This window comes from Oncorhynchus nerka, linkage group LG15 (assembly GCF_034236695.1).
Source record: "Oncorhynchus nerka isolate Pitt River linkage group LG15, Oner_Uvic_2.0, whole genome shotgun sequence".
Lineage (NCBI taxonomy): Eukaryota > Metazoa > Chordata > Actinopteri > Salmoniformes > Salmonidae > Oncorhynchus > Oncorhynchus nerka.
In genome coordinates, this window is record NC_088410.1 from 38,067,533 (window position 1) to 38,092,664 (window position 25,132).

General features: G+C 47.2%; 1 protein-coding gene across 1 annotated transcript in view; it reads right to left on the reverse strand.

The window, feature by feature from the left end:
• Nucleotides 1–25,132, reverse strand: part of LOC115103833 (probable helicase with zinc finger domain) — a 69,371-nt gene that overhangs the window by 27,868 nt on the left and 16,371 nt on the right. Inside the window, 7 exon segments of the mRNA XM_029624814.2 lie at nt 227–372; nt 5,226–5,344; nt 7,847–8,025; nt 9,092–9,193; nt 10,208–10,387; nt 15,495–15,625; nt 21,954–22,290. Of these exon segments, the coding sequence (XP_029480674.2) occupies nt 227–372; nt 5,226–5,344; nt 7,847–8,025; nt 9,092–9,193; nt 10,208–10,387; nt 15,495–15,625; nt 21,954–22,290 (1,194 nt within the window).

The window sequence follows — 25,132 nt, forward strand, 5'->3', positions numbered from 1 at the left end:
GCATAAAATCTCCCATTTTTAAACCATGTTGCTGAGTCGGGGTCAAATGTTATTTCATCCAAACTATTCTAACTATCAATTTCCCACCATCACTATTGCAGAGTGTTTTTTCATGATGCGTTCACTGTACCGCCCTCCCCTCCCCCTTCTCTCTCTCCATCTCCCCATCCTTCACCCTCTCCTCCTCCCACCCCCTCCTGGTGGTGTGATAAAAGTTCACACCTACCTGATGATCGCTTCGTGGGAGCGGTAGTTTTCACAGAGCAGGATGCGGCAGGGGAACTCGGCTGGGTAGTGCTCGTACAGCCGGTCCAACAGCGACACATGCAGGTTCCGCTCTCGAGAAAACTCGCTGTACACAAACGGACTGAGCTGGAGGGAGGGAAAGGGGAAAAGAGCGGGATGGAGGTAGAGAAGTGAGGGCAACCCAAAAGCATTGAGTAAAATGAATCTTGAGTAACATAGTCAATTTATTTTTTATTTTGTTTCTTTTCAATGCAACAGGGGTGTGCAGGTGGTGATATAGCCTGACTGGAGTGGTCTTTTCTGCATTTGTAGTAAAAAAAAAAAAACTGGAGCTGTACATGTTTAGTGGCAATATTTGTTTTGACCCAAATTCATTCTACATCTACTTTGGTTTCAGATACTGTACATAGTCTTGTGGAACAGACATCTTGCTGCACTCAAAAAGGCTAAATCAATTTCTTCCGACAGCTCATGTCACGTAGTCTGTGTAGACAACGCAATACTCCAAATCAATAAGTTCCCGTCCAAACGAATCGAAAAGATTGACTTGTGGCTCCAAAACCAAAGTGACCGGTATCCTACCATCGGTAGCTACATTTCTGCCGAGATGTTTTGCCATTAGTGTGATTTGTCAAGTTGAATTTGATTAGTCGTATGTACACATGGTATACACTAGAGATCGGCCGATTAGGATTTCTCAACGCCAATACCGATTATTGGAGAACCAAAAAAAAGCAGATACCAATTAAAACCGGCCGATATATATATATATTAGATATATATTTGTAATAACGACAATAACAACAATACTGAATGAACACTTATTTTAAAATAATACATCAATAAAATCAATTAAGTCTCAAACAAATAATGAAACATGTTCAATTTGGTTTAAATAATGCAAAAACAAAGTGTTGGAGAAGAAAGTAAAAGTGCAATATGTGCCATGTCAAAAAGCTAACGTTTAAGTTCCTTGCTCAGAACATGACAACATATGAAAAGGATAAAGTAATCCTTCTCACCCCCCCCCCCCCCTTAAAAGATTTAGATGCACTATTGTAAAGTGGCTGCTCCACTGGATGTCATAAGGTGAATGCACCAATTTGTAAGTCGCTCTGGATAAGAGCGTCTGCTAAATGACTTAAATGTAAATGTAAATATGAAAGCCGGTGGTTACTCTTAACATGAGAATTCAATATTCCCAGTTAAGTTTTAGGTTGTAGTTATTATAGGACTATTTCTCTATATACCATTTGTATTTCATATACCTTTGACTATTGGATGTTCTTATAGGCAATTTAGTATTGCCAGCCTAATCTCGGGAGTTGATAGGCTTGAAGACACAAACAATGCTGTGCTTCAGGCATTGCGAAATGCTGCTGGCAAACGGAGGAATGTGCGGTTTGAATGAATGCTTATGAGCCTGCTGCTGCCTACCACCGCTCAGTCAGACTGCTCTATCAAATCATATAATAACACAGAAATACGAGCCATTGGTCATTAATATGATCAACTCCGGAAACGATAATTTCGAAAACAAAACATTTATTCTTTCAGTGAAATACGGAACCGTTCCGTATTTTATCGAATGGGTGGAAACCCCAAGTTTAAATATTGCACAACCTTCAATGTTATGTCATAATTATGTAAAATTCTGGCAAATTAATTACGGTCTTTGTTAGGAACATATGGTCTTCACACAGTTCGCAACGAGCCATGCAAACCAAACTGCCGCTTATACCCTGACTCTGCTTACACTGAACGCAAGAGAAGTGACAACTTCAGGCATTGATTATATGCAACACAGGATAAGCTAGTTAAACTAGTAATATCATCAACCATGTGTAGTTAACTAGTGATGTTAAGATGGATTGTTTCTATAAGATAAGTTTAATGCTAGCAAGCAACTTAACATGGCTCCTTGCTGCGTGCACTCGCGTAACAGGGTCAGCCTGCCACGCAGTCTCGTCATGGATTGCAAAATAAAATGGGCATCCAAAAATGCCGATACCGATTGTTATGAAAACTTGAAATTGGCCATTCCAATTAAAATCTGTTGACCTCTAGTATACACTGTCCAACTAAATTGCTAACTTGCAGGTCACTTCGACAATGCAACAATAACAAATAATAAAATAGTTAAAACTCCGAAAGACATCCTCAGCAGCATCTTTGAAAACTATTACAGACTACAAAGGGAAACCCAGACACGAGCTGCCCAGTGATGCGAGCCTACCAGACAAGCTAAATGCCTTTTAGGCTCGCTTCGAGGCAAGCAACACTGAAGCATGCACGAGAACACCAGCTATTTTGGACGACTGTGTGATAACGCTCTCGGTAGCAGATTAGAGCAAGACCTTTAGACAGGTCAACATTCACAAAGCTGCGGGGTCAGACGGATTACCAGGACATGTACTCAAAGCATGCATGGACAAAAGCATGCATTCAACCTCTCCTTGACCGAGTCTGTAATACCAACATGTTTCAAGCAGACCACCTTAGTCCCTGTGCCCAAGGAGGTGAAGGTAACTTGCCTAAATGATTACCGCCCCGTGGCACTCACATCAGTAGCCATGAAGTGCCTTGAAAGCCTGGTCATGGCTCACATCAAGAGCCTCCTCCGGACACCCTAGACCCACTCCAATTCGCATACCGCCCCAACAGATGACGCAATCTCAATCTAACTTCACACTGCCCTTTCCCACCTAGACAAAAATAACACCTATATGAGAAAGTTGTTCATTGACTACAGCTCAGCGTTCAACACCACAGTGACCACAAAGCTCATCACTAAGCTAAGGACCCTGGGACTAAACACCTCCCTCTGCAACTGGATCATGGACTTCTTGACCGGCCGCCCCCAGGTGGTAAGGGTAGGCAACAACATGTCTGCGACACTGATCTTCAACACTGGGGCCCCTCAGGGGTGTGTACTTAGTCCCGTCCTGTACTCCTTGTTCACCCACGGCTAAGTGGCCAAACATGACTGAAGTTTGCTGACGACACAACAGTGGTAGGCTTGATCACCGACAACGATGAGACAGCCTATAGGAAGGAGGTCAGAGACCTGGCAGTGTGGTGCCAGGACAACAACATCTCCCTCAATGTGAGCAAGATAAAAAGGAGCTGATCATAGAGTAAAGGATAATACAGGCCGAACAGGCCCCCATTAACATTGACGGGGCTGTAGTGGAGCGGGATGAGAGTTAAGTTCCTTGGTGTCCACATCACCAACGAACTATCATGGTCCAAACAGACCAAGACAGTCGTGAAGAGGGCACGACAAAGCCTTTTCCCTCAGGAGACTGAAAAGATTTGGCATGGGTCCCCAGATTCTCAAAAGGTTCTACAGCTGCACCATCGAGAGCATCCTGATCGGTTGCATCACTGCCTGGTATGGCAACTGTTCGGCATCTGACCTAAAGGCGCTACAGAGGGTAGTGCGAACAACCCAGTACATCACTGGGGCCAAACTTCCTGCCATCCAGGACCTATAGAATAGACGTGTCAGAGGAAAGCCCATAAAATCAGAGACTCCAGTCACCCAAGTTATAGACTGTGTTCTCTGCTACTGCACGGCAAGCGGTACCGGAGCGCCAAGTCTAGGAAAAAAAAACTCAACAGCTTCTACCCCCAAGTCATAAGACTTACTATTTACATTGACACCCCCTCTCCATTTATTGTGTACACTGCTGCTACTCAATGTCAATTATCTATGCAGTCACTTCACCCCTACCTACAAATGACCTCAACTAACATGTACACTGACTCGGTACCAGTACCACCAGTATATAGGTTCGTTATTGTATTGTGTTACTTTTTATTATTTTTTACTTCAGTTCTATAGAAATATTTCTTGAATGGCAATGTTGATTAAGGACTTGTAAGTAAGCATTTCACGGTAAGGTCTACACTTGTTGTATTCGGCGCATGTGACAAATAAAGTTTGATTTGATTAAGATACGCTTAAGACGCACAAAACCCCCCAATAGCAATTATCTCTAATCTGACACTGGCTGAACTAGATTGTTTTGTGTTTGTGGTAATTTAGCTCAAGGTTGGACCTCCCAGTCTCAGGGGAAATTTTAAAAGCCCGGCTGAACCAGGCCCACACAGTGAATAGAAGACCTGAAGTCAATAGGAGCCGTGAACCTTCATTCACTATTCTCAGCCTACTTCATTCAGCTGCGAGACAAAAAAAACATCCGATAATGAACAGTGATAACAGAGAAGAGAGTAGGATGAGGGGCAAAGAAATCCTCCTCGGTAACAGACGCGCAGCGCACAGACAATGTGCAACAGATTTAGATGTAGAGGGAGAGCGAGAGAGAGGCAGACAGAGGGAGACCGAGAGAGAGAGCAAGAGAGAAAGAAAATGGCAGGAGGAAAGGCAGGAGAAGGGAATGAGCATGTTCCGAGGCGTTGCTCCTTCTGAGAGAGAGCGCAAGAATGAGTAGAAAAATAAATTACAACCGTTATCGTATGGTTAAACTCCCGCGAGGTTTATTCATCTAATGACTACTCTTAGTCCTGTCGCACTCAATAAAAACAATGTCCAGAACACAAAAAGAAACGGAAATGAGGGGCTACTTTGGAGTGTTCCACAAAGCTTGACTGACAGGGGGAGTTTAGTTTACCTCGTCTGACTGGACTGTGAATGGTAAACATGCTCTCTCGGCCAAGTTCTTTCTTTCCTACGTCTGTTTCACTCGCGGTCAACGTGAAGTTAGCCTCAGGCTAACGACGGAGTCCAAAGCACACGGAAATGTAAAGGACTTTGGCGATACACTGGTTTTTATTTGCTGGCTTGGCAAAGGCCTGCAGAACTCGGAGGTCATTTGCATGAGAGAATAGAAGTAAGGCTGCAAGTTTTTCCACTCTGTGACCTGACCCTAAAAAAAAGGAGTTACAGTGAGAGTTTGTTTCAAAAGGTCAGAGTTTGTTCAAACCAATGACATCATCCTAAACCGCAGTTTTACCTGCATGTGGTCTCCAGCCAGCACGATGCGGGTGCTTTTGCTGGCCAGCGCGAAAGGCATGATGGTCTCACACTCCATGGCCTGGGCCGCCTCGTCCAATAGGATGTGAGAGAAGAGCCCTGCGGACACAGAAGAAAAAACCATTTCAGTCAGAGCACCGTTAGATGGCCCATTAATTACCACGAGGTGAGGATTCATTAGACACCTTGAAACAAACGGTCTTGTTCTGTGGCGGTGCTTATGGTGAATGCCGTCGGTAATACCCACTGACACATGTAACATCACAACCTCATTGGATAATGATTGATTTCGATATCGTGTGGTATAGATCTGCTATGTAGTTTTGCAGTTTGGTCCTTTTGGATCGGGGTCCAACGTTCCCAATGCGATGGTCTTATTTGTGACTAGTGCTATGCACTTTAAAATATTCAAAATTGACAAACATTAACTTTCTAACCCCAAACAAACTAATGACGAATGCTCTCATGTACTATTCGTTCTGTAAACTTGTAGGCCTACTTTAGCTGTGCTTATTGTTCCAGCAAAAAAGGTTTGTTTATCTTCTACCCCTTCTGTCTATCCATCTTCAACAGTAGCCACTACACACCAATGCTGGTTTTGCGGACGTTTGAAAGGGTTTGAGCGGTGGCATCCCGGATTTAAAATACTCAAACATTTCTCAGTCCACGAGGAGAAGATTATGTACAGACTGTTTTTTGTCGTTGTTGTTTTCTAGTCCGTCTGGCTTTGTGATTGCACAGACAGCAAAAAAAAAAAAAAAAAAAAACAGGAAAAAGATAAATGCGGTCCTGTCTTCTGCCACATCTCTCCGTCTCTTTCTCAACTTCAGACAGTAGCCGCTATACACACTAAAGCTGGTATTGCAGACGTTTGAAAGGTATCGAGCGGTAACCCTGATTTAAAAATAAAAAAAGTCTCAAACGCTGCTTGGCACATGAGGATGAAACGGCATAGTCGAGGACTGTCGGAGCAGAGCAGGCAGGGAGAGGTGGAAGAAACAACCACTGTACAGCCGCGTCCAAACGCCACAACATCTCCACAAGAATAGTACAATATGGTGCTGGAGAAACGGATCAATTGAGGGCGTTAGAGGGTTTCATGGATTTTTCTTTAATGTTAAGTACTAGCATACTTCAGAATATATTTTAAAAACCAGACAGGAGTGGAATGCATTCACGTTCTGTGTAGTGTAAGCCCATATTTACAATATTTATCTTTACAACAAATTATTTTGCAAAATGCACAACAAAGTTTGTATTCATGTTGAGCATTGGAACTGCAGTTGCACTTGAGCAAGAGATTAAATATAAAGCACATTTGGCAATATATTGTAGTAGGGCTGTTTGTGTACGGCACCCTGTATGTCAGTTAAGAGTCTACAAAGGCACCAAAATGCCATAAATTCACCTCCCATTGTCATAGGAGTCATTATTAACAACTCTAACCCAGCCATCTAACCCCAGCCTAAGGTGAAGCTAGCGCCACAGCTCCACCCTCATAAATAGGCAAAAATAGGCGCATAAATAATAGGCATAAATAGGCGCATAATTGACAGGAATGGATGTACAGGATGTACAGTGACAATTACGTAAGGGTCTGTACCGAGGCTGGGCGTAAGAGGGTAGGAAGGCAGGTTCTGTTAATGATCGGGGCAGTCGGACATGAAAGGAGGGTGGGTGGGGGGGGTAGGCTGTACTTAATCGTGCACATGCCTTACTGGGCCGTCTAAGAACCAGGGGACAAATTGCAAATCTCCATACCATCATCATATGTCTAACGAGGGCTGTGGAATTTGGCCTGAACTGGGAGAGGAAGGAGAGCCCTGGGGGGTGCGGTGGTGTTAGGAGGGAGACTATTTAGGAGAAAAATGTAGTTCTCTCGGTCATCTCACACACACAGACAAACCATTGGCTGCCAAAAGCCTGGCCCATAGAGAAGGAGAGGGGATTAACAAGCCCAAACAAAAACAGATGAGTCAACGCAACCTGATCGACATGTGTACTGGATTGTTGATTTGTTATCACTACAAAGGAGTGGGAGGGGCTCCCAATTGCCTCATTTGTCGGCGGTTTTCATCAAAGGCGAGTGCGGGAGACAGATGAAACGCGGGGGGGGGGGGGGTAATAAAGTGAAGTGCATGCAATACAGGCAGACGGTGTTCCTAAAAAACAGACAAAGCCCTCCGCTGACACATTAGAGACGGTTATTAGCTTGCCGCTGACAAATTGGTTTGTTTTCATCGTCTTTTTAACTCCATCTTAAAATGACTTCTTTCCTCTCTCCACCACCTCCTGCCGTTACGGGGAAGGGGTGGCGGCTGATCTAAAGGCGCACTGGGGCGGGTTTGAGATGTGTCATGTAGCTACGGGGACGTGGGGTGTCTGGATCGTTTTAAGGCCCCGTTGTCATTCCGTTGACTTTAAAACAAAACTGCTTGGTAAACGCATAAAATGTGCATGTAGCCTAAGCCATTTCAACAGGCAGTTTGCAGTTGCATTGCTCACTTGTTCCTGGCTATTACAGCTCCTTGTGTCAAGTAGTTATCGCACCTGTGTATGATACGTTTGCTGTATATGCTACGTCAGCGGGTAGCCACTCACCTGGCTCCAGGTCCAGCTGGCAGAGGTACTGGGAGGTGCTGAGGGTGACCACCACCACGCGGTGCCGGAGGATGTCCTCTCTCTCGGGCATCTGGAAAGTGTACTGTGTGTTAGAGATCAAACAGTACTGCTGCACCAACGGGTGGACAGTCTTCACCCAGCGGTTCCTGAAGTATACCCTGGGGGGGCAGAGAGAGAGGACACAGCGGGATGGTTAATTCCAGACAAACTGGGCCGACAAAATAGCAGATATTTACTTTGAGAAGTATCTATTTACTGGTTTTAATATGATTGTAATTATTTATTTATTTTACATTTTAATTCCTGAACTTGCAACTGACAAGTAGTGACACAAATTAGCAACATCTCAACTTTTCATACTTTTAGCATTTTGCAACTGTCCCAACATTTTCATATCACTCCATTGGTTGCATCTGGTCTCATTCCCTACGGGGTTGTGTGCCTCGACAGGGTTTAGCGGGCATAAAGAACTGTCTGGGTATCGCCTTCAGCATGCACACTTACGGCCTCCTCACTTGGCTAAGCACACAATGCTCCGGGAGAAATTGGCTGATAGCCCAATTACATGGCGATTACAGTGGGATTCCCAACACAGCCCTTGGTATCAGGCCATCAGTCAAGTGTAACAAGTCATTTGTTTCCCCCTCTGGGCCTTCACTGCAACATGGGGTCTGGCTAGAAGTCAGGGATACATTTTGATTTTTGGGGGGGGCTGGATTACAGTTACTGTGATTAGAAGTCACTGAAGCAGTAGTTGAGGGAAGGAGATTGAGTGTAGGTGAGAAATGGAGGAATGTAGGAGTCTTTATGTCACAGCTGCTGTGTTGTGAGGCCAGGACACGTCTCCTCAGAAAGATCCGAGGGTTTCGGTATAGTTTGGGTTTGGGTATAGCACTTTGTGACATCTGCTGATGTAAAAAGAGCTTTATAAATACATTTGATTGATTGATTATTGATTTTGACTGCGATTCCATGCAGTCCATACAACTACGAGTGGATTTGGGTTTGTTGATGCCTCAGGCTACAGCCAGCAGGGAGAACTGAATGCCTGAAAGCACACTGTTCACAAGAGGTGTGGATTGATTTCAGGCGGCAGGTTGGGTACTGTAACAGCAAAAAAAGAATGAATATCTTGGAATATAGCAAGTATTGTGTCTTATGAGGGTCTCGGTGTTCTGAAGAGGTGCTGCAAACCCCTTGTAAAGCTTTTCTACGGGCCCTTACCTGAGAGGTCTTGCGTGCGCGTTCCCCGCTTCTACGTACGGATGAAGGTAGTCCTTTATGTACAGGTCAGCTGCACTGTTGGAATGGGTGCAAATGAGAACCCTGCGAAAGAACGGGGATAAATGTGTCAGGACTTAAGAGATCTTTACCAAATAAATATGGCCAGGAGATTTTGTTGACCACCTGATCTGACCAAGGAAAAACTCCCAGGCCATAACAATGAAAGACAAGTAGGTATGTCGGAGAATCACTGAATAGAAGTGAGAACACCTACCGTTTCTGCGTTGAGGCAATACAGACAATTCTGGAACATTTATTTTGAGGTGAACATGTTAACACGTCCCTTAAACAGAGTTGCAGGAACGTTGTGCACTTGACCGCATGTTCCTATTTCTCAGAAAGTTAACATCATGATGAACAACTGTCTATAGGGGTCAATCACCCTCCTTGTATCGGCTTTTAAAACATCCATAATTCATTCCCACCATATAATATTTAACATAGTCAGTTGGAAGGTTTCAGATGAATATTGTATTCCTACACATTTTTCATTACATATATTTGTATTATGTATGAAGGCTTTATAAAATAAAAATATCTTATGTTCGAGGCCAAATGCCACAATGTATTTATGATTTAAAAAAAAATAAAAACACAGGAAACATTGTTGTTTCCTATTTTTACACGAGCCAATATACATATCCTGTCAGCGTCTCGCCGTACTAACAAGAGAAGGGGCAAAAAGTGGAAGAGCGGGAGTCTTCAGGGCATTTTGCATTCTATTACAACATGGAATTCTGTTGGAACTGAGATAACAGGCCATTGTAATGACAATTCAATTGAACACATGGTTCACTTGAATGGAGATTAACCATCCAAACAATCGCTGCCTCAATCCTAATCAACTGACATTCCCTTAATCCACACACACACATCCCCCCAATTGCCTTCAGTGACACATTCTGATCGGATGATACACCCAACTTAACAATGACACCCTGAGTGTCAACTCCAAGGCTGCCTAAAGCCCCGGGAGCAGCAGTAACCTTTGCCCTTTCGCCCTTTTAGAGCAACCCATCTGGCCGTAGAGGAGTTGGCGTGTGGTTCCCGCCTCACCTGCTGTCGTCCTGCTTGAGGATGTGCTTGACGGCCTGTGCCAGGGTGAAGGTCTTGCCCGTGCCGTAGGGCCCGATGATGAGCACAGGGGGCAGGGGGATGGTTAGAGGCGTGGTGATGGCCAGGATGGCCTCCTTCTGCTTGGCGTTGAGACGCGGGTCCAGCTGTTCGTCCCACTGCCTGCAGGATGGCAGAGAGAGGGGGGATGAGATACGGGAGGGAGAATGGAGGAGGAAGATGAGATTCACATTGTCACTAAGTCGGCTGGCTGGCGAACAAGCATCATCGCTCATGGGGTTTCTGACACAAGGAGGGGGACATTGGTCCACACACACACCAAACCCCGCCAAAGCACACCAACACACCCTCTTAAGTCTGATAAACCGTGGACCAGTCTCTCAGTCTACTAGCATCTCGGTCCTCATTAGAAAGCGGTGGCCAAGTGGAGTCGAACAGCCCGCCCGGACGATCGTATACAGGCCCAGCCATACTAAAGGCAGCTGTAAGCACCCTGAATGGGCTGTGAATAGGTAGGGCAGAGGGACGGATTCAGGGATCAGTGGGGATGAACGGAGAGCCGGGTCAGGGTTTAAAACTGAGCTGGGAGGCTCACCCACAGAGTAATGAGGTCTGAGGGAGGAGGGGTGAGTAGGGTTGAGGTCTTGGAATGGCTGGCTGGCTGATCAAAAGCACGGTGTATTGGGGGGGTGAAACAAACAGAAACACACAGGGTGCACAGCTGGTCTGAGAAACCCAGACACGGGAGACGAGCACATTGGCCTGGCCAATTAGCTTATTCATGGCCAATCAACATGGCAGTCAATAGCCACCATGCAGTCAGGCAAGGCAGGGGCTTTGTTAGGCCTACATAACAAGTAACAAGTAATATAACCTACTTACTCTAACAAGCAACACTTTCCATATTATTTCAAACCCATTTTTAACACCACTCATTCTCATACCATTATCTTAATGAGGTGAAGCACACATGGACCCATAGTACTTAGGGACTTTATCCAAATTGGTTACTTCCATATGGAGCTAGTTAAGGTGGTGATTGTACTAATAACCATTGGCAATGTTGTAAGTGTTTCCCCTTTATGCATTTAAATTGTGGCCACCACTGCAACACACACATATAACGCAGGAAGAAGAACCTGACTTGTTGATCTTTCAGTAGCAAAAGTTCTAGCGCATTAAATCTTTAATCAAAGCCTACTGTGTTAATCATAGTCAGGAAACCAGATAAATTAGTTATTTGGAAGCATGAGATTAGGCTAGACTTTGTTGACTCTTGGGTTCATGTCAATAAAGATTAGTTGTACGACTTTAGCCGGGAGAACTAACAGCTTTAAAAAAAAATGGCCACCTAGTCAGCGAGGGCAGCTAGTCCCGGTCTCCTTTCTCATTCCGATGTGAAGGTATTAGCAAAGCTAATTTACCATGCATGTTTTAGGGAGACTTCTATATTTAACCTAAAGGAGTATGCAAGCTAGAATAACATTTTACACACACACACACGTAGGTTATAGCGTATTCTTAAAAAAAAAAATGTCCTCTGACAAAATGTATCAAAACCTCACATGGATCAATGGAGGTGAGTAAAGGGGCCTGTTGGGCAGATGCTGATTAGCAATGGCTGTCCTGAACCTGTTTACACACCATGGAACAGGGGTTGAAGGATCTATGTCAGGCAAATTCAAATCTGGAACACGGAGCCAGTGCCACTTCTGATTTTCTTTATTTCCCTCAACGACCGATTTGGACCTGGGACACCAGATGGTTGCAATTAATTATCAGGTACAACAGAACAGCAGACCTCCAGGCTCAGATGTGAATACCCCTGGTCTAGGGTGGGTTGGATAGTACCTGTTGGGGCTCCAGGAATTGTGTGTGTGTGAGCGTACCTGTTGGGGCTCCAGGAATTGTGTGTGTGTGAGCGTACCTGTTGGGGCTCCAGGAATTGTGTGTGTGTGAGCGTACCTGTTGGGGCTCCAGGAATTGTGTGTGTGTGAGCGTACCTGTTGGGGCTCCAGGAATTGTGTGTGTGTGAGCGTACCTGTTGGGGCTCCAGGAATTGTGTGTGTGTGAGCGTACCTGTTGGTGCTCCAGGAATTGTGTGTGTGTGAGCGTACCTGTTGGGGCTCCAGGAATTGTGTGTGTGTGAGCGTACCTGTTGGGGCTCCAGGAATTGTGTGTGTGTGAGCGTACCTGTTGGGGCTCCAGGAATTGCTAAGTCAAACGACACCGCTGGTTCTGCTCACACTGCCCTACCCTGTGCTCTGACCTCTTTCTCCCCTCTCTCTCCAGATGAAATCTCGCGTCTTGTGACGGCCGGCCGCCCAACAACCTGCCCGCTTGACCCTATTCCCTCCTCTCTTCTCCAGACCATTTCCGGAGACCTTCTCCCTTACCTCACCTCGCTCATCAACTCATCCCTGACCGCTGGCTACGTCCCTTCTGTCTTCAAGAGAGCGAGAGTTGCACCCCTTCTGAAAAAACCTACACTCGATCCCTCCGATGTCAACAACTACAGACCAGTATCCCTTCTTTCTTTTCTCTCCAAAACTCTTGAACGTGCCGTCCTTGGCCAGCTCTCCCGCTATCTCTCTCAGAATGACCTTCTTGATCCAAATCAGTCAGGTTTCAAGACTAGTCATTCAACTGAGACTGCTCTTCTCTGTATCACGGAGGCACTCCGCACTGCTAAAGCTAACTCTCTCTCCTCTGCTCTCATCCTTCTAGACCTATCGGCTGCCTTCGATACTGTGAACCATCAGATCCTCCTCTCCACCCTCTCCGAGTTGGGCATCTCCGGCGCGGCCCACGCTTGGATTGCGTCCTACCTGACAGGTCGCTCCTACCAGGTGGCGTGGCGAGAATCTGTCTCCTCACCACGCGCTCTCACCACTGGCGTCCCCCAGGGCTCTGTTCTAGGCCCTCTCCTATTCTCGCTATACACCAAGTCACTTGGCTCTGTCATAACCTCACATGGTCTCTCCTATCATTGCTATGCAGACGACACACAATTAATCTTCTCCTTTCCCCTTCTGATGACCAGGTGGCGAATCGCATCTCTGCATGTCTGGCAGACATATCAGTGTGGATGACGGATCACCACCTCAAGCTGAACCTCGGCAAGACGGAGCTGCTCTTCCTCCCGGGGAAGGACTGCCCGTTCCATGATCTCGCCATCACGGTTGACAACTCCATTGTGTCCTCCTCCCAGAGCGCTAAGAACCTTGGCGTGATCCTGGACAACACCCTGTCGTTCTCAACTAACATCAAGGCGGTGGCCCGTTCTTGTAGGTTCATGCTCTACAACATCCGTAGAGTACGACCCTGCCTCACACAGGAAGCAGCGCAGGTCCTAATCCAGGCACTTGTCATCTCCCGTCTGGATTACTGCAACTCGCTGTTGGCTGGGCTCCTGCCTGTGCCATTAAACCCCTACAACTCATCCAGAACGCCGCAGCCCGTCTGGTGTTCAACCTTCCCAAGTTCTCTCACGTCACCCCGCTCCTCCGCTCTCTCCACTGGCTTCCAGTTGAAGCTCGCATCCGCTACAAGACCATGGTGCTTGCCTACGGAGCTGTGAGGGGAACGGCACCTCAGTACCTCCAGGCTCTGATCAGGCCCTACACCCAAACAAGGGCACTGCGTTCATCCACCTCTGGCCTGCTCGCCTCCCTACCACTGAGGAAGTACAGTTCCCGCGCAGCCCAGTCAAAACTGTTCGCTGCTCTGGCCCCCCAATGGTGGAACAAACTCCCTCACGACGCCAGGACAGCGGAGTCAATCACCACCTTCCGGAGACACCTGAAACCCCACCTCTTTCAGGAATACCTAGGATAGGATAAAGTAATCCTTCTCACCCCCTCCCCCCTTAAAAGATTTAGATGCACTATTGTAAAGTGGCTGTTCCACTGGATGTCTTAAGGTGAACGCACCAATTTGTAAGTCGCTCTGGATAAGAGCGTCTGCTAAATGACTTAAATGTAAATGTAAATGTAAATTGTGTGTGTGTGAGCGTACCTGTTGGGGCTCCAGGAATTGTGTGTGTGTGAGCGTACCTGTTGGGGCTCCAGGAATTGTGTGTGTGTGAGCGTACCTGTTGGGGCTCCAGGAATTGTGTGTGTGTGAGCGTACCTGTTGGGGCTCCAGGAATTGTGTGTGTGAGCGTACCTGTTGGGGCTCCAGGAATTGTGTGTGTGTGAGCGTACCTGTTGGGGCTCCAGGAATTGTGTGTGTGTGAGCGTACCTGTTGGGGCTCCAGGAATTGTGTGTGTGTGAGCGTACCTGTTGGGGCTCCAGGAATTGTGTGTGTGTGAGCGTACCTGTTGGGGCTCCAGGAATTGTGTGTGTGTGAGCGTACCTGTTGGGGCTCCAGGAATTGTGTGTGTGTGAGCGTACCTGTTGGGGCTCCAGGAATTGTGTGTGTGTGTGAGCGTACCTGTTGGGGCTCCAGGAATTGTGTGTGTGTGAGCGTACACCTGTTGGGGCTCCAGGAATTGTGAGTGTGTGTGAGCGTACCCGTTGGGGCTCCAGGAATTGTGTGTGTGTGAGCGTACCCGTTGGGGCTCCAGGAATTGTGTGTGTGTGAGCGTACCCGTTGGGGCTCCAGGAATTGTGTGTGTGTGAGCGTACCCGTTGGGGCTCCAGGAATTGTGTGTGTGTGAGCGTACCCGTTGGGGCTCCAGGAATTGTGTGTGTGTGAGCGTACCCGTTGGGGCTCCAGGAATTGTGTGTGTGTGAGCGTACCCGTTGGGGCTCCAGGAATTGTGTGTGTGTGAGCGTACCCGTTGGGGCTCCAGGAATTGTGTGTGTGTGAGCGTACCCGTTGGGGCTCCAGGAATTGTGTGTGCGAGCGTACCCGTTGGGGCTCCAGGAATTGTGTGTGCGAGCGTACCCGTTGGGGCTCCAGGAATTGTGTGTGCGAGCGTACCCGTTGGGGCTCCAGGAATTGTGTGTGCGAGCGTACCCGTTGGAGCTCCAGGAATTGTGTGTGCGAGCGTACCCGTTGGGGCTCCAGGAATTGTGTGTGTGTGAGCGTACCTGTTGGGGCTCCAGGAATTGTGTGTGTGTGAGCGTACCTGTTGGGGCTCCAGGAATTGTGTGTGTGTGTGAGCGTACCTGTTGGGGCTCCAGGAATTGTGTGTGTGTGAGCGTACCTGTTGGGGCTCCAGGGATTGTGTGTGCGAGTGTACCTGTTGGGGCTCCAGGAAATGTGTGTGCGCGCGTACCTGTTGGGGCTCCAGGAAATGTGTGTGTGCGCGTGCATGCATACCTGTTGGGGCTCCAGGGAATGGTGGGGGTAAGGCTGGTGTCTGGGAACAGGATGCCGTTGTCTTTGATGCGGTCCAGAGCATAGTGCATCTCACACAGGGGCAGGCGGTTCAACTGAAACTGCAGCTCCACCTGGGACAGAGGGGAACACAGGAGTGGATCCTCATGGACAGTGTGGCCACGGCCAGAAGACAGAATTGGTCTTGGTTAGTCGTTGTCAGGTCAGAAGCAGTCAGTGTGGTCACTTATTTAGGTCACTCAATCCAAGTGTTGAGACTAAATAAAGAGCCATTTTAGAGGCTCAGCTGGAAACAATTGGCTCTAAACAACTGCACAACTGACATATTATGGACTTCCAGCTTCCGGGTTTGGAGCGAGCGGTCGCATCTGCACTCGGTCCGCAGGTAGTATTACATTTCATTACATTTCATTATAGTACAACGGTTTGATTTGTCTAATCTTAGCAATTTCTTCTTAGCTAGCTACATAGCAGTCTTTGTATCATAGATAATTGCGTAATTATCGTATTTCGTCGTCCTAACGCAGTCTACACTCCTATCTGCCCTGCAGCTAGCCAGCTAGCTAACGTCCACCGTCTACCGATTAGCAGCACAACTATTACACTCAACTGAACGACTTGATTAGTGTAGTGTTAGCTAGCTACATAGTTGTCTTTGCTGTCTTCGTATCCAAGATAATTGTGTAGTTTAGAGTGTGTAGTTTTAGAGTGATTATCTTAATTTACCGAGGTTAGCTAGCCAGCTATTTGTCGTCCTTAACGTAGGAGACACTGCTAGCTAGCCAACAGCTAGCCAACGTCTACCGAACAGAACTTCCGCACTCAACAATCCGGTCGCATTTCGCTTCGCTCCACAGGTAGTATCACATTTTTCATTTCATTTCATTACAGTACAACGGCTTGATTTGTTTGATCGTAGCTAGCTACATAGCTAGCTACATAGCAGTCTTTGTATCAAAGATAATTGTGTAGTCTAGAGCGATTTCCTAGGTTAGCAAGCCAGCTATTGTCGTTCTTTTAACGCAACGTAACGTAATCAACACGGCTAGCTAGCCAGCTAGCCCCGAATAGCAGCACAGTAGAAACTATTACACTCAACGGAACGACTTGATTAGTGTAGTGTCAACAACGCAGCCACTGCTAGCTAGCCTACATAGTCAACAACGCAGCCTCTGCCAGCTAGCCTACTTCAGCAGTACTGTATCATTTTAATCATTTTAGTCAATAAGATTCTTGCTACGTAAGCTTAACTTTCTGAACACTCGAGACGTGTAGTCCACTTGTTATTCCAATCTCCTTTGCATTAGCGTAGCCTCTTGTGTAGCCTGTCAACTATGTGTCTGTCTATCCCTGTTCTCTCCTCTCTGCACAGACCATACAAACGCTCCACACCGCGTGGCCGCGGCCACCCTAATCTGGTGGTCCCAGCGCGCACGACCCACGTGGAGTTCCAGGTCTCCGGTAGCCTCTGGAACTGCCGATCTGCGGCCAACAAGGCAGAGTTCATCTCAGCCTATGCCTCCCTCCAGTCCCTCGACTTCCTGGCACTGACGGAAACATGGATCATCACAGACAACACTGCTACTCCTACTGCGCTCTCTTCGTCTGCCCACGTGTTCTCGCACACCCCGAGAGCTTCTGGTCAGCGGGGTGGTGGCACCGGGATCCTCATCTCTCCCAAGTGATCATTCTCTCTTTCTCCCCTTACCCATCTGTCTATCGCCTCCTTTGAATTCCATGCTGTCACAGTTACCAGCCCTTTCAAGCTTAACATCCTTATCATTTATCGCCCTCCAGGTTCCCTCGGAGAGTTCATCAATGAGCTTGATGCCTCGATAAGCTCCTTTCCTGAGGACGGCTCACCTCTCACAGTTCTGGGCGACTTTAACCTCCCCACGTCTACCTTTGACTCATTCCTCTCTGCCGCCTCCTTTCCACTCCTCTCCTCTTTTGACCTCACCCTCTCACCTTCCCCCCCTACTCACAAGGCAGGAAATACGCTCGACCTCATCTTTACTAGATGCTGTTCTTCCACTAACCTCATTGCAACTCCCCTCCAAGTCTCCGACCACTACCTTGTATCCTTTTCCCTCTCGCTCTCATCCAACACTTCCCACACTGCCCCTACTCGGATGGTATCGCGCCGTCCCAACCTTCGCTCTCTCTCCCCCGCTACTCTCTCCTCTTCCATCCTATCATCTCTTCCCTCTGCTCAAACCTTCTCCAACCTATCTCCTGATTCTGCCTCCTCAACCCTCCTCTCCTCCCTTTCTGCATCCTTTGACTCTCTATGTCCCCTATCCTCCAGGCCGGCTCGGTCCTCCCCTCCCGCTCCGTGGCTCGACGACTCATTGCGAGATCACAGAACAGGGCTCCGGGCAGCCGAGCGGAAATGGAGGAAAACTCGCCTCCCTGCGGACTTGGCATCCTTTCACTCCCTCCTCTCTACATTTTCCTCTTCTCTCTCTGCTGCTAAAGCCACTTTCTACCACTCTAAATTCCAAGCATCTGCCTCTAACCCTAGGAAGCTCTTTGCCACCTTCTCCTCCCTCCTGAATCCTCCTCCCACCTGGTGGGAGAGTCAAACGACACCGCTGGCTCTGCTCACACTGCCCTACCCTGTGCTCTGACCTCTTTCTCCCCTCTCTCTCCAGATGAAATCTCGCGTCTTGTGACGGCCGGCCGCCCAACAACCTGCCCGCTTGACCCTATCCCCTCCTCTCTTCTCCAGACCATTTCCGGAGACCTTCTCCCTTACCTCACCTCGCTCATCAACTCATCCCTGACCGCTGGCTACGTCCCTTCCGTCTTCAAGAGAGCGAGAGTTGCACCCTTCTGAAAAACCTACACTCGATCCCTCCGATGTCAACAACTACAGACCAGTATCCCTTCTTTCTTTTCTCTCCAAAACTCTTGAACGTGCCGTCCTTGGCCAGCTCTCCCGCTATCTCTCTCAGAATGACCTTCTTGATCCAAATCAGTCAGGTTTCAAGACTAGTCATTCAACTGAGACTGCTCCTCTGTATCACGGAGGCACTCCGCACTGCTAAAGCTAACTCTCTCTCCTCTGCTCTCATCCTTCTAGACCTATCGGCTGCCTTCGATACTGTGAACCATCAGATCCTCCTCTCCACCCTCTCCGAGTTGGGCATCTCCGGCGCGGCCCACGCTTGGATTGCGTCCTACCTGACAGGTCGCTCCTACCAGGTGGCGTGGCGAGAATCCGTCTCCACACCACGTGCTCTCACCACTGGTGTCCCCCAGGGCTCTGTTCTAGGGCCTCTCCTATTCTCGCTATACACCAAGTCACTTGGCTCTGTCATAACCTCACATGGTCTCTCCTATCATTGCTATGCAGACGACACACAATTAATCTTCTCCTTTCCCCCTTCTGATGACCAGGTGGCGAATCGCATCTCTGCATGTCTGGCAGACATATCAGTGTGGATGACGGCTCACCACCTCAAGCTGAACCTCGGCAAGACGGAGCTGCTCTTCCTCCCGGGAAGGACTGCCCGTTCCATGATCTCGCCATCACGGTTGACAACTCCATTGTGTCCTCCTCCCAGAGCGCTAAGAACCTTGGCGTGATCCTGGACAACACCCTGTCGTTCTCAACTAACATCAAGGCGGTGGCCCGTTCCTGTAGGTTCATGCTCTACAACATCCGCAGAGTACGACCCTGCCTCACACAGGAAGCGGCGCAGGTCCTAATCCAGGCACTTGTCATCTCCCGTCTGGATTACTGCAACTCGCTGTTGGCTGGGCTCCCTGCCTGTGCCATTAAACCCCTACAACTCATCCAGAACGCCGCAGCCCGTCTGGTGTTCAACCTTCCCAAGTTCTCTCACGTCACCCCGCTCCTCCGCTCTCTCCACTGGCTTCCAGTTGAAGCTCGCATCCGCTACAAGACCATGGTGTTTGCCTACGGAGCTGTGAGGGGAACGGCACCTCAGTACCTCCAGGCTCTGATCAGGCCCTACACCCAAACAAGGGCACTGCGTTCATCCACCTCTGGCCTGCTCGCCTCCCTACCACTGAGGAAGTACAGTTCCCGCTCAGCCCAGTCAAAACTGTTCGCTGCTCTGGCCCCCAATGGTGGAACAAACTCCCTCACGACGCCAGGACAGCGGAGTCAATCACCACCTTCCGGAGACACCTGAAACCCCACCTCTAAGGAATACCTAGGATAGGATAAAGTAATCCCTCTCACCCCCCCCCCTTAAAGATTTAGATGCACTACTGTTCCACTGGATGTCATAAGGTGAATGCACCAATTTGTAAGTCGCTCTGGATAAGAGCGTCTGCTAAATGACTTAAATGTAATGTAAATGTAATATTACTCAATGATCTATCAACACAATGCTAAAATGGTTGTTACGAATTGAAACTGTTGATCTCCCTCGCTCCTTTTCATGGACAAGCAGCCATTTATAAAGGGCCTATGAAATCTGTCTAATGTTTCACAGCCCCCCCTCCCCTCTCTCTCTCTTCAGGTTTTCACTCTTTTTTTAATAGAAAAACAACTAAATTGGATGTTTGAAGTCCACAACAATACTCAAACCATATCAGGTAACTACTTTTGTGTCCTGGAAAAACATTGAGAAACCTAGATTTGTGTACTTATTACCCTTTAAATTTCAGTGTGCACCTAGGAAGAAGCTGTTGCTTAGATATATTTTTGTGGCGCACGTGACGGTAGAGTTTGCAAAAGAAATAGCCACTGGATATAATTTTGTTAGGTAAGCATAGGCTACTTTGGGTAGTTAACATTTAATTGAGAAGGTTTTTGGGAAAGGCTTTCCCATCTACCTGAATACTTTTCATTAGCATCATTGCTAACGGCTACATACCGAATCATTAATGCATTCTGTTCATGTCTTATGATAAACTTGGTCACTTCTGTGATTCCGTGTCCTCCCTCTGCATTGCGGATTTTATACGGCCCTAGTGTAGTTACCCTTTAATTCCCTTGCGCACATAGAAAGAGGCTGGGGGTGTTTTTGTAGAGCACACGTGATGGTAGAATTTGCCAAACACATACCTACTGGATTAATGCAAATAATCATGATATTCTTCCAGGTAAGCATAGGCTGCTTTGTGCTTAACTGAGAAGGTTTTTGGGGAAAGCCTTTCCGTCGACCAAAATATTTTTCATTAGCGTCGTCGATTAACAGCTACACAAAGTTCAACAATTGTTTTTATTGTTGACTTCAGTTATATTGTCTAGGTTCCGTGATTCCGTCCCTACATTTGTTCCTTATCTGCGGTCAGTCTGCTTGGCAAGCAAGGGTCTTCGTTGATAACTAGGGAAGGCTAGGTGGCACGTTCTCCCCCTGACAAACTGCTGTTTCATTTCATAATAGCGTGGGTTTCCACAGGGTGGCTAGAGAGCTAGCTTTAATTCCCCCATCGCAACAGGCCCTGTCCTAATCACTTAGCCAGACATGAGCTGCTAACAGGTACAGTAGCCAGCAGTAAAGTGTGGAGAATGAGGGATAAAAGGACACCGAAAGAGAAAGATTTATGAATAAAAATATATATTTTTAAACATTGAGGAGAGAGAGAGAGACATTCTAAATGGCAAGAAGATAAGGACAAAGAGAAAAGAGATAGAAAGGCAACCAAACGGCTCGCTCCAAAACACGACGGACAGATTATTTTCCCAGCAACAGGCTTGTTTGGATAATTGCTCATGCCCGGGTCTCCTTTCCCCCCGCCAACCCATCATTCACACCGGAGAGAAAGATCAGCCTTCAGCCGCCACTGGGCAAAGTAATCTGGATCTCTCGCCGCGCTGGCAGAGTGCAATTTTCCCTGGAGAGCCAGCCTTGCTGTTGACGGCGCTAACCTTTGTGAAGTGGTAATCGATACGGGGACCTTTCACCCTGAGAGTTTGCTTTCGCTAAAGCATCAGACGTTGGAGAGGTGGAGAGGTGAGGCTTTCATTAATGATTTCTCAACTCTCAAAATGGCAGAGGACACAATGGAATGGGAGATTGAAAGGATGGGGTGGTGGGCCTTTAAGAAGTTTAAACCATTCACCCGACTCAGAGAATAATTTCTATGCCATCTCCTCTGTCCGTGGTGACATGGGACATGAACAAGCTTTTCGAGTATGACTCCATGTCAAGGGAGAAGTCCTTGTGACTCAAAAGCATAGACCTCACCCGTGTGATTGTGTGTTGTATTGAACTAAAGGTAACAAACATCCTTCAGATTGCAACAAGGCTAGAATGGCACTGACTCCATACTGGACTTTGGATCCGTTCAGCCAATAACCTACCCACAAAAATAAATAGACAAACCCCTATTGTGGCAGCTGCCATTTTATATATCTAAGTTGAAAAATCAAATATATTCTAACCAATCAACTCTTCTGTAGCAACTTGTTGCTATGTCAATCACACAGTGTTATACAACAATTTATTTTGTCTGTACCTGCAGTTCCCTATCAGGTATCAAGCCCAGCTCCTCGCAGCAGTCCTTGCATATCCGCAGGAAGATGTAGTCCTTGGTCTTCTCTTCAATGCAGGCCTCGTAGACCCGCTCCTTGACCCCCGGGGGCTGGCTGCACCACTCCTGGCGGGCCAGGGGCAGCAGCAAGACAGAGTTCACCTTGGTCATGACAAGGCGGCCCGCTAGCGTGTCCTCCGACAGAGTCTCAGTCAGCTTGAAGCGGGCGAAGAGCTGCCCGTTCTGGGCGTACTTGGCGCCACCCGAGATGCCCGTCAGCATGAAGCTGGTGACCAGCTGGAGGTTGACTTTGATGTTGAACCTGGTGGGAGAGGAGAGTTAGCGTCATTAGCCAGAAATTAGGTTAGGAATGGGAGCATTAGCATTGTTCGAAAAGGCTAATGTGACTGACGAAAGGGGAGAGTAGGCCTAAGCGAAGTTAACCAGAAATGGACATTAGCCTTGTTATCCAGTGCTGAGGCGACTTTGATGTTGGAACTTGGGAGGGGAGAGGGTGGGACAGTAGCAAAGATAGATAGCAATGAAATGGGACTGGAGTTGTCGTGTCGAAAATATGCACCATGTTTAACTGGAATAAGGTGGAATCAATGTAACTGCTTCACTTTTAGAAATTTGACCATTTCACATTATTTAAATGTAAACAGCAGTTGTTGTGATCCGAAGAGGGCCTAACTTTGCCATGTGGTTTACAGGACAAACTTTTTGCCCAGAGGCATTCACATAGACAGCTGTTAGTGGTAGAAACATGTTTGTGTTGGGTAGAAGTATCTTCTGTTTGGCATGAAAATCTACCAATTCATCACTTTCGATTTTAGCAGAGTGGCACGGACTTGGACCATATGTTTCAGCTTCAGGTGTCCCCTTAGGTAAGCTCGGGCCCTTAGAGAGCATTGCAAATTGATTGTTGAATAATCATTGGTTTGAGGAGAAAGAGGACACGAGTTGGGCCATGTAGTCATGGGTGGTTCATGGACAGCCAAAATGACTTTCTCAGAGATCAAGATCTCTTATCGAGACAGCAATACTGGGAGAGTATTTGACAGGGACGTTAGACTATATTATAGATACAATATTCATATTATATAGCCTAATATTATTGTGTATTACCAATTACAGTTCATTCATAAAGTATTCAGACCCCTTAACTTTTTCCATTTTGTTATTCTAAAACGGTTTTAATACACCCCCCCACATCAATCTACACACAACACCCAATAACGACAGAGAAAACAGGTTGACAAAAAAACAAACTAAAAAAAAACTTATTTACATAAGTATTCAGACCCTTTATGAGGCTTGGAAGTTGAGCTCAGGTGTATCCTGTTTCCATTGATCACCCTTGAGATGTTTCTACAACTTGATTGGAGTCCAAAATGTGGTAAATTCAATTGATTGGACATGATTTTGAAAGGCAAACACATCCATCTACATATAATGTCCTGCATGTCAGAGCAAAAACCAAGCCATGAGGTCGAAGGAATTGTCCGTAAGACAGGATTGTGTCGAGGCACAGATCTGGAGAAGGGTACCAAAAAAAATTCTGCAGCATTGAAGGTCCCCAAGAACACAGAGGCCTCCATCATTCTTAAATGGAAGAAGTTTGGAACCACCAAGACTCTTCCTAGAGCTGTCCGACTGGCCAATCAGGGGAGAAGGCCTTAATCAGGGAGGTGACCAAGAACCCGATCATCATTCTGACAGAGCTCCAGAGTTCCTCTGTGGAGATGGGAGAACCTTCCAGAAGGACAACCATCTCTGCAGCACTCTACCAATCAAGCCTTTATGGTAGAGTGGCCAGGTGGAAGCCTCTCCTCAGTAAAACACACATAACAGCACGCTGGCGTTTACCAAAAAGGCACCTAAAGGACTCCCAGACCATGAGAAAACAAGATTCTCCGGTCTGATGAAACCAAGATTCAACTCTTTGGCCTGAATGCCAGCGTCACATCTGAAGGAAACATGGCACCATCCCTACAGTGAAGCATGGTGGCAGCATCATGCCACGGGGATGTTTTTCAGCAGCAGGGACTTGGGAGACTAGTCGGGATTGAGGGAAAGATGAACAGAGCAAAGTACAGAGAGAACCTGCTCCAGAGCGCTCAGGACCTCAGACTGGGGTGAAAGTTCACCTTCCAACAGGACAATGTCTTAAGCACACAGCCAAGACAACACAGGAGTGGCTCCGGGACAAGTCTCTGAACGTCCTTGAGTGACCCAGCCAGAGCCTGGACTTGGAAGCCGATCAAACATCTCTGGAGAGACCTGAAAATAGCTGTGGTCCCCATCCAACCTGACAGAGCTTGAGAGGATCTGCAGAGAAGAATGGAAGAAACTTCCCAAATACAGGTGTGTCAAGCATGTCACGTCATCTGAAGGAAGACTTGAGGCTGTAATTTATGCCAAAGGCGCTTCAACAAAGTACTGAGTAATGGGTCTGAATACTTTTGTAAAATGTGATATTTCAGTTTTATTTTTTCCAAATGTGCAAAAAATGTCAAAACGTGTTAAGGGCTAGTGTGTGTAGATTGAGGGGGGGAAACAATTCAATCAATTTTAGAATAAGGCTGTAAACGTAAGAAAATGTGGAAAAAGTCAAGAAATTCACAGGTCCTAGATCAGATTATTCTGATGAACAGATTCCCCTTGAAGAACACCCCACGAAGCCACACTTCCCAAAAGCAGATTAAGCCCTGTCCTGGACATAAAAGCCCTTAAACTAGAGAATCTTCATAGAACATGCTTCTTGTCCACGACTCAGCTTAATCTGTTTCCCAGGAAACCGTCCCTCAATGTTAAATTGGAAGATTAAAAGGAACCTATCATTCCACAGCCCCAGGCAAATGACAATAACAGTGATGAGGGGGAACAGTGACGGAGTGGAGGAGGGCAACCCAAAGGCTTGGGGGCCTTTGATTTGGTCTTAAATCAGGGTTGGACTGCTGTGATAACCTGGTCTCCTCCTCACCTTCCACTGAGGAGAGCAGCAGGTGCTGAATTACAGGGGGGTTTTGGGGAGGCGCCTCAGTTTATACACAAGAAATTACTTCTATTCTAAAACAAATTTCCTGCTCTGGGGAAATCTCTGGGGATGCCAAGGAGATATGCATTATTAAAAAGGGCTTTAGCTGTGTGCCTGGCCACGT